The following is a 10,948-nucleotide window of genomic DNA, read 5'->3' on the forward strand; positions in this document are numbered from 1 at the left end:
TCGGGACTGATGCGCTTGATCTGAGTACCTAAAAAGCAGATCCAATACATCGCCAAACCATAATAAATATACTGTATTGCTCATCTATATTCAATAAATATATATTACATCCTTCTTGAGTTGTCTGACTGAATTGAATTTGAGGTATTTTCCCCCTTCTTCTCTGCAGATCCTCTCAAGCTCTGTCAGGTTAGACGGGGAGCATCGCTGCACAGCTATTTTCAGGTCCTTCCAGAGATGCTCAATGGGGTTTAAGTCTGGGCTCTGGCTGGGCCACTCAAGGACTTTCACAGAGTTGTCCTAAAACCAATCCTTCATTATCTTAGCTGTGTGCTTGGGTCATTGTCCTGTTGGAAGGTGAATCATGACCAAGTCGGAGGTCCTGAGCGCGCTGGAGCATGTTTTCATCCAGGATGTCTCTGTACACTGCTCCATTCATCTTTCCCTCTATCCTGACAAGTATCCCAGTTCCTGCCGTTGAAAAACATCCCCACAGCATGATACTGCCACCACCATGCTTCACCCTATGGATGGTATTTGATGCTGCCACCACCATGCTTCACCGTAGGGATGGTATTTGCCAGGTGATGAGCGGTGCCTGGTTTCCTCCAGACGTAACGCTTGGCATTCAGGCCAAAAAGCTCTATCTTGGTTTCATCAGACCAGAGAATGTTGTTAATAATGGTCAGAGTTGTGTAGGTGCCTTCTGGCAAACTCCAAGCACGCTGTGACGCCCGGCTGTCATGTGCCTTTTATTGAGGAGAGGCTTCGGTCTGGAGGAAACCAGGCACCGCTCATCACCTGGCAAATACCATCCCTACGGTGAGGGTGGGGATGTTTTTCAACGGCAGGAACTGGGAGACTTGTCAGGATAGAGGGAAAGATGAATGGAGCAGTGTACAGAGACATCCTGGATGAAAACCTGCTCCAGAGCGCTCAGGACCTCCGACTTGGTCAACGATTCACCTTCCAACAGGACAACGACCCAAGCACACAGCTAAGATAACAAAGGAGTGGTTTGAGGACAACTCTGTGAAAGTCCTTGAGTGGCCCAGCCAGAGCCCAGACTTGAACCACATTGAGCATCTCTGGAAGGACCTGAAAATAGCTGTGCAGCGACGCTCCCCGTCTATCCTGACAGAGCTTGAGGGGATCTGCAGAGAAGGTGGAAAATACCCCAAATTCAAGTGTGCCAAGCTTGTAGCATCATTCCCAAAAAAGGCTTAAGGCTGTAATTGCTGCCAAAGGTGCCTCAACTTAGTATTAAGTCAAGAGTGTGAATACTTATGTGCATGTGTTTTTCAAGTTTCTTATTTTTAATAAATTAACAAAATAGTCGAACAAACTTTTTTCACTTCATCATTATGGGGTGTAGATTGATGAGGAAAAAAACAAATTTAATCCATTTTGAAATGAGGCAAAATGTGTTAAAAGTGAAGGAGTGTGAATACTTTCCGCATGCACTGTAGCACTGACGAAGGTCTTAGGACCGAAACGTTTGCTTTTTAATTGCACTTTGAGCACAGAGCACTTTATGAGCATAATACAATAAAAGGAAAAATGTTTCCCTAAGTCTCAGTCTATAGAAGTTTTAACTTAATTTTGTTATACAGTGAGCGAGTCGTGTTCGGTCAAGTTTTCCACAAAAGGAGATCCCGCACACTGTCTTCACTTAACTGGCAGCAGTTTATTCAGCTGAGTAACAACGTTTTGGTCTCACAACCTTCATCAGGTAAACTGCTGCCATTTAAGTGAAGACAGTGTGCGGAATCTCCTTTTGTCTCATACTTAACTTAAAATGTAATAACATTGGAAAAATGATCATTTCAATATCACAAAAGTAATCTTGTCATTGTTTATCCTTGTCAGTAGAAGTAAAACAGCAGTATATAAATTACCTAATTCCTCCTTCCGATGTTCTTGTCTTCGATGGCTTGGTGATGGTCATTTGGCCGACTGGACCGGGTTTCAGCCCCTATGAGTTAATTCAGGCGTGCTTAGGTTTATGCAAAAATATGACATAACAAAAATAAATATATATACCATATTGAACACACCATGGTTCTTGGCTTATGCCACTGTTGCTCAGTTTCAGTGCAGCTGTGGACGGGGGGGACAACTTTGGCACCTGTCTCTGAGTAGTGAGCAGACTGCAGCAGGAGTGCCACGATGTGGTTGCAAAGTGCAGTTCCAGCGACGCACGAACACTGATGCCGAGTCATTATGACTGGCTTTGAATGTTTCAGGACAACCTGAACATTAAAAAAGGAGGGAAAATTAAATTAGAAAAAATAGTTTCAAATATTATTTTTATGTAACACATGAGACAATGAGAACCCAGCAGTAACTTACCTGTTGAAGACTGCTTTGATACTTACATAATAATTGAGAAGACATAATAAGTGAGAAGACAGACCATGTAGAGAGAACACTGCCATGAACAGGCTTTGAACAAAGAACAAGTTAAAGAACATGCAATCAACAGAAAAATAGGCCATGCACGGGCCATTAACAGAAAGCTAGGCTGTGAACGGGCCATAAACACAGGCAGTTGACAAGAGTCAAGAACTAACACCACCAGGGCTCCAGAGTGCACCCATTTTGGGGATAACATGCACCCAAAAATCTGTACAGTGCAACTACAAATTTCACTTGGTCACACCAGTGCACCTTACATTCAGCAGGTATGTCTATGTGTAGGTGTATCTTCAACAGGGGGTCCAGGAACCCTTGTATTCCCTCTGAGGGGAGCATTAGCTGAAATAGCAGATCTACAAGCTCAATAAGACTTGCACCGTGAGATGTTGTGAGCTTTTCAGCAAAGAGGTTTGTTTGTTGTAGGGGGCAAAAAAGCAGACTAAGAACACGTTTTTGTTTGAAGACTCCTGATCTAAATGCTGTACTGGTGTTATGTCTTATGTACATGAAAAAGATAGGTGCACCAGTGCAACTATCGTATCTGATCAATGGACAGGATGCCACCGTCGGGACAGAATGATGCAATTCAGACAGTCCAGCAAGGTTTAACATTGGTACCTTTATTATAATATATAATTGAACATGGTTAAAGGACAAAAGGAGAACAGAAGGGGGTTAGGGGAGGTAGGATATAGGAGATAGAATGGGGAAGAATGGGGAGAAAAGGGAATAGGGGAGAGGAGTCAGGAACAGGGTGTTACAAGCGGGTGTCAGCGAGAAAAAGGTCCGGTTCCTCCCATGGTCTGTCAAGTTTATACTGGGCTAAGACATTAGTGTCTGCGTACACGCACGTCCAATATTTTGGTGTGGAAAAGCTATGTGTTGTGTAGGGGCGCCCGGTGTGTGCGCTTGGCGTTTAATCTTTTCCAACCACCGGTTCGAGTTTGTTCCAACATCTCCATATTTGGCTATCCGTCATCGTAGCTTTTCGTGCGTGTCCGTCCATGAGAGTGCATGTGGGGTACATCCTGTTTTGAGGGGTCTCTCATGAGCTCATCATGTTGTGCAAAGGTATGTGTGTAGATAAGATTGTGTACTGTATATGCCCCATGTGTGTGCTAGTGTGTGTGAGGTGTGTATTGTGTGTGTGTGTGTGTGTGTGTGCGGTGGGTGATGTGTGAGGTGTGTGTGTGTGTGGATGTATGTGTGTGCGGTGGGTGATGTGTGTGTGTGTGTGTGTGAGGTGTGTGTGTGGATGTATGTGTGTGTATGCGTGTGAGCTATGTTGATGCATCTGGTTTAACTTATGGCTGCAAGTCTCTGGAACCCATGCCCGTGACTGCGTGCATGTGACCCTAGGTCCCGGGGCCTCTTGTGGTGTTATCATATGACCTATGTGTGTGTGTGTGTGTGTGTGTGTGTGTGTGTGTGTGTGTGTGTGTGTGTGTGTGTGCGAGCGAGTGAGTGAGTGAGTGAGTGAGTGAGTGAGTGAGTGAGTGAGTGTGTGCGTGTGTGTGTGTGTGTGTGTGTGTGGTTCTAAATTAAACGACACAACCAACTAAAACGTTAGTCTGGAGCCCTAACCCAACACTGCACCATCCCTAGATTTCACCCTACACTTAAACTGTGTGGCTTCTCGTTCTTCTTCAGTGACCTGTAGCAACAGGCTCTGATGCTGAATTCTCCTGTCAGCTTGTCTTTATTTGAAACTGTCAGACATAAAATATGACAAGATAAATAACATAGATTGACCAAGACTCATGTGTTAGTGTTCATTGTATTCTGTCAATGCAACTTGAAAGGGAAAAAATGAACGTGACTTACCTTCATAATTGAATACATAACTGGACACATACAACCTAAACCCCTTGTCCAATAACGAGGTAGAAGCTTTACTGCTTGCCTTTGCCATTCTGTGGACATCAATCACTTTCATTTTTGGCAGTTCATCCAAGCATCTTGTGTAGTAGAACACAGCTGCGGCAGCCATGGCTGAACGAAGTAGTACACTCAGTAAAACGATGCCTAAACCTAACCCTATTCCTAAACTTAACCCCAGTAAAACTATGCCTAACCCTAGCCCTGGTCCAGTGCTTACAGCGAGTCTCTAGGTCGGCGGAAAAAAGCTGGGGCTAGATGGAAATGTCGCGACCGGACCTGTTACCCAGTGGTAGCTTGCAGCTGGCTGACTGGCTAAGTTACCTTCAAACGAACTAACTGACAAAACAAACGATAAAAACGAACGGTACACGCATTAACAACATAAACACAGACTTGGACAAAAAAGAAGTAGAACAAAAACGGACAATTTGGAGTAGTTACCAGTTATCAATAAAGCTATTATTTTTACTGCAGCATTCCTCCGTCTGCTTAACATAGACGCGGAAGTAAAGCGGAAGTGCCCGTCTGTGTAGTGGGCTCGACTCCGCCCCTTTCTAGACCTTGTGCAAGAGGAGAATAGCTCCGTTTGACCGTCAACAATTAAACTTGGATAGACATATGCGTCTCCTCGTGTCGAACAACTTTCGTGTTCTGACTTTTGACCTCTGACCCTGGCTAATGCTGCATTCACATGGAATCAGTCAAGCAGTAGATGACAAACCGTAAGTCATTTTAGTGGACGGGAGCAGGACGGTAAACGGAACAGGACGGCACGGCAGACCGGCAGCGGCAGACGGCATCAATGTTAAAATATTTAATCTTTTTACCGTGCCGTCCAGCAGGTTTTTGCCGTTTGCCGTCTACCGCTTGCCTGATTCCATGTGAATGCAGCATTAGATCACCCACTATTTTGAATTATACATATTTTCTTATGTCAGCGCTCCAGGCCAAACCATGCAGTTGTTTTTCACGAAATGTGGCAATATGTTAGAGGGCTATGTCACCCTCCTTAGACACAAAGCCCACAACCATTGGACAAAGGGTGGCACTGTAGCACTCGATTGAAAATCAGGCATAGCTCATGAACCACCAGCTGATGAACCACCAGTAATAATTACTAGGTAATTAGTACTAATACATAGATAATAATTTGATGTTAGTGTCTAGTTATCGGTGGTGGACAAAGTAGCCTACGTATGCTCAAGTATTCCTTTTAATGACAAATTAGTGAAATTACAAAGTACTTTTTCCTTTTAATATCAATGCATCGTGGATTCAAATTGTCAAAAGTGTGCAAATAGCTTATCTATCTATCTATCTATCTATCTATCTATCTATCTATCTATCTATCTATCTATCTATCTATCTATCTATCTATCTATCTTTCTGTGACAGTTACACACCTCCACCACCAGGGGGCGAAAGGCATTAAGGCAACATTGCCTGAATTCTTTATTGCGCATGCGTGAAAACTTTGACCCGTCGGAAGTACTTGTTTGCAACACGTGGCCACGCCAGTTATTTTTCACGGTAATGTTGTTGAACAAACATGTTGTCGTGCCTCTCGGGAATTGTTGATATTTGTGCCTTTATTACACATTCTATATTACAGTAGGAACAGAAAGCTTGGTGGAAATGTCTCCTAAAGGATGTGAAAAGCGTCAAATGGAGTCTGTACGGCTGAAGATAAATGAACAGCTAGCATCGGGCACTGTTCTTTTGGCAAATCTAGTGAGCAAATATAAGACTTCCGGTGGACGATCTCTTCAAAATAAGAGTACCCTCTAGAGTATTGAAAAAAAGTTTAATTTGCACATTAAAACTACAAATGAAGCATTTAAATGATGCTATATGATGCTATAAGACACACATTATGTTTCTGTGTAAAAATAAGTAATGAAAAAGTTATCTAAATGGATAAATGCTATTCACTGGAGTGCATGGACTTTATAAAGTGGACACTGGACAAAAATCCCTGCTATGTATCGAGTACCCTCTAGAGTATTGAAAAAAAGTTTAATTTGCACATTAAAACTACAAATAAAGCATTTAAATGATGCTATATGATGCTATAAGACACACATTATGTTTCTGTGTAAAAATAAGTAATTAAAAAGTTATCTAAATGGATAAATGCTATTCACTGGAGTGCATGGACTTTATAAAGTGGACACTGGACAAAAATCCCTGCTATGTATCGACTAGTGTGACATATGCACAAAGTGTCACACCGCAACACGAGGTTGTAGATCGTCTATTTGAAGATTCGAAGGCAGTTGCAAAACGCATGCATCTATCTATCTATCTATCTATCTATCTATCTATCTATCTATCTATCTATCTATCTATCTATCTATCTATCTATCTATCTATCTATCTATCTATCTATCTATCTATGATTCAGTGACAGTTACACACCCCCACCAACAGGAGGCGAAAGGCATTTAGGCAACAGTGCCTGGTTTATTTTGTTGCGCATGCGTGGAAAACCTTTGACCCAGTGCTTGTTTGCATCACGTCACGTAGCTGCGTAGTTTTCCATTACGGTGATGGCGTTGTTTGTTGAACAAGTCAAACATGTTGTCGTGCCTCTCGGGAATTGTTGATGTTTGTGCCTTTATTACACATTCTATATTACAGTAGGAACAGAAAGCTTGGTGGAAATGTCTCCTAAAGGAGGTCAAAAGCGTCAAATGGAGTCTGTACGGCTGAAGATAAATGAACAGCTAGCGTCGGTGGGAGAGGAGATATTGTTTGTTGTGGACAAACAGCAGCGTGGCGCTGCTGATGTTTGTAGTGTGGAGCTTAGCGTCAGAGTGTTTGTGTTGGAGCGCCTCAGCGCGGTGGGAGAGTTCATGGTCAACCTCTTCCAGAGAGAGATGGAGACACTAGAAACTCTGCTGGAGACACAAAACAAACGGCTGGACATTGATTTTGATATGGACATCGATCTACACACTGCAGGTTAGTAGACTCTGAACAACACCAGCTTAGCTACAAGTAGCATTAAGCTAGCTGAACTGAACTACATTTACCAGTAGTTATACTAGCCCTAGAATGTCTGTGAACATACATAAATTACATACATTCCTGTATAAACAGCCAAAGATCGGATGCCTCCGCTCCCAGTGAGCAAGGAGACATGGGTTGCATAAATGTGCTCTGCGCTCCGTTTGTACTCACCCAATAAATAATTCCAAAGACATGGAGTGAGACCTCTAGTTTCACATCCATGTAAAAGTTCTGGCAGAAAACGCTTATTTATTCAAATATCTCTCATCTTTTCAAACATCTCTCATATCTTTTCATGGGGGTGCACACAGACGACATTTTCTCATGGCGAGGGGTCCGGAATGACAGCTGGACTTCCATTTATGACAGTCACTCGCAGGGCTCCAGAGACACAGGCACGGCGCGCGCAGTGCCTTTTAAATCCATTCTCTGCAGCTGTAAGAAATGAATTAATATCAAACCGAAAGAGCGCATTTCATAAGGGCGTATTTCATTCTAAAAGACAAGTGTAGGTTACATTAATGATGATAAAACGTATTTTTTAAACGATGGCTATCTGACAAAATGAATAGGAGAATAAATGTCATATTTGAGTTGAGAAAAGCACTTTGACTTGCTCTGCTGATGCTACCTTCTCTCTCCTCCTTCTGTCTGTGTGTAAAGAGGTTTCATCCGAATATGAGGAGAGGAGATCCAGTCTGGTCCTGGAGGAACCACAACCTCCACAACATCAGGAGAGGAGATCCAGTCTGGTCCTGGAGGAACCACACCCTCCACAGATTAAAGAGGAACAACAGGAGAGGAGATCCAGTCTGGTCCAGGAGGAACCACAACCTCCACAGATTAAAGATGAACAGGAAGAGGAGACTGGTGAGTCAACTTTGACATTACTACGTAGGTAGATGTGGTGCAATACTCTCTCAGGTAAAACATTTTTTTATTTGTATTAGTATTAGTCTAACAAGACTAAAAGGTCAATCAGACTATGTGAACCCAGACTATTAATAATCAGGGGGGCACACAACCGGTGCGCCAGTGCGCATACGTCGTCAAAATGTTTTCTGCGCGGTAGATCAAAGGCATGCAAGGCGAGACAACAGCTGAGACAGTTATGTAGAGAAATCTGACAGGCATTCAAAAGGAACTCAAATGTGATGTTAATGTCCTGTAAGTAGACTTAGAAGTAAAACTAGTGTTGACTAATCATTACACGTGGCTCTTATTTTTAAGAGGAAGTCAGTGCACAGGAAGTCCGTTTCAATTTACAATTACAATTTACAATTTAGGCATTTAGCAGACGCTCTTAATCCAGAGAGATTTACATTAAGCAATAACAAAAGCATGGCATACATCACATATATAAAAAGTAGTTATCATGAATCATGCGTAAACTAAGAACGTAACAGTGGAGTATCTATGTAAACTATACATACTATACTATATTATATATTATACATGTGTACTATAAAGTGCTATGACTACATAAAATGCAATTCTAGTGCTGTCTACGTAACAAGCTATAAGTCTGTTTAAAATACTATCTAAGTCTACATAAAGTGCTATCTAAGGCGCTAGGCTAGGGCAAGTGCTACGGGCCAGGAGAAGTGCTACGGGTCAGTTGTAAACAATGACACTTTCCCAAAGTTACGTGCTCCTCTCATAGTCATAGTGGTAGTCACTAAACCACGCGACCATAATTATTTACAATATGAAAACCATGCATCTTGAACAACACTGGGATTACTTATGGAACCTGCAGCAGCAGGTGAGTAATTACTTTTATCTGGTTGAGCTGCTAAAAAAAGTCCTCCTTCTGCTTAATGACTAGCCTACACAAATACACTGTCTGTGAGCATCTATATCTTTTGCATCTGCCCGTGTGTGGGAAGCATAACATTGTGGCAGAGTAGAAACGTCCGTATGCAGCTTGAATGTCCATTCTAAAGGCCTCACCGTGGGGTTGTTGGGCTTCCTTCTCACGGAAGACACAGGCTGGGGCGCCAACCCATACTGATCCCGGGTGCCATCTACATTCCGGCTGTCACCCGTCTCTCCGATGGTCACCAGACTATTCCTGGTTGTTCAGTAAACCTTTATTGAATGATAAGTACAATAGGTTGTTTTTACTGGTGATTTCCACAGAGCACCACAGGGAGAGGTCTACAGTGTCTAGAGAGATGGCCTCCAAAAGACATTCAACGGTGTCAGAGGAACAGCCAGAGGTGGACCAGAGACGTGGACTGTTTGATGCAAAGATGCAACCTGTAATAAAGTTGTACCGTATAGGTATGTGCTGTTTTGTTTACTTACTTACATAAAGGGATATTTCACTTTCAAAATAATTGTGGGTAATGTGAACACTTTGGACAGTTTTTAATTTGCTCCATTCAGTATTTATATATATATATATATATATATATATATATATATATATATATATATATTTATTTTGTTTTTCTTTAATATATTTTTATTTGGTTTTTAACATTTTAAAGAACAAAACATTTCATTTCCCCACACCTTCCCCCCCCAGCATAAATACAAATACATCATTGTCCTCTTTCTCTGTCACGTCTCTGTACACTTCATACTGTTTCCTCACATGAAAGGTATTGGATAATAGCAACAATAATTACTGCAACAACAAAAAATAACGAGTACATATATAAATATACACACCAGCCAAAGGAGATTAAGAATAAAGAGAGACAGCTTCAGGATAGACTTCGATAGACTTCAGTGAGGAGATCGACACCCTCTGCCAAGAGGATCCTATTTTATTATTTTCTTAGTGAGTTTATCAGTTCATCAATCTACAAGTTCATCATAGTCAGTTTGTTATGGTAGTCTCCCCTCAATATTTCTTATATTATTAATAATGTTCCCCCATATTCTGTCAAATTCCATTGGTTTCCCTTTAACGTTGTACATTATTTTTTCTGATGTGCTGTATGATAACAATTCTCTCCACCATTGTTTGAGTGTGGGCGGTTGAGATGCTTTCCAGTTGGTTAATATACATTTTTTTGCTGCTGTCATTATTAAGAGTATCGATCTCCTCGCATCCTTATTAAATTCCTTGAGCATCTCGACATCTCCCAGTATTGAAATTCTGGGGTCTGGTGGCACTTCTTTTTGTAATATCTCAGATGTATATTTGTAGATATTATTCCAAAAGCTATTTAAGTGTGTGCACTTCCAAAACATATGTATGAGGTCCCCATTATCTCTGCGGCATCGTGGACATGTAGGTGGTGTGTTGGGGCTGAATCGATGCATCCTCTGTGGTGTGTAATACACACGATGGAGTATTTTGAATTGTGTAAGTCTATGTTTAGTATTGACCAGAGTCTTCTGTGAGCTCTGTAACAGATCTTCCCATTCTTTCAACGTATATTGATATCCAACATCCATTTCCCATTTCTGTTTGTGCTGTTCGGAATTATGTTTTATTTCATCATTCATAGTAGTATATAGTTCTGAAATTAATCCTTTTTGTGATTTTGCATTCCATATAGCCTTTTCTATGGGGGTTTCTTTAATGGTAGGAAAATTCTTATCCGTGTTGGCCTTCACCCAGCTCCTTATTTGTAAAAATTTAAAAAAGTGTGTTCCGGGTAACTGATACCGGTCTTTT

At 41.7% G+C, this 10,948-nt stretch overlaps 1 protein-coding gene across 1 annotated transcript in view; it reads left to right on the forward strand.

Moving 5' to 3' along the window:
* Window positions 1–9,468: 9,468 nt before the first annotated feature.
* The window catches only part of LOC306919234 (uncharacterized protein), a gene marked incomplete at its 3' end in the record, with an annotated part of 27,901 nt that continues 26,421 nt past the window's right edge, over window positions 9,469–10,948 (forward strand). Inside the window, exon 1 of the mRNA XM_079532054.1 lies at window positions 9,469–9,597. Within this exon, the coding sequence (XP_079388180.1) occupies window positions 9,489–9,597 (109 nt within the window). The 5' untranslated portion in view covers window positions 9,469–9,488. The remainder of the gene's footprint in view (window positions 9,598–10,948) is intronic.

The sequence above is a fragment of the Electrona antarctica genome, assembly GCF_951216825.1.
Source record: "Electrona antarctica genome assembly, contig: scaffold_25, whole genome shotgun sequence".
NCBI lineage: Eukaryota > Metazoa > Chordata > Actinopteri > Myctophiformes > Myctophidae > Electrona > Electrona antarctica.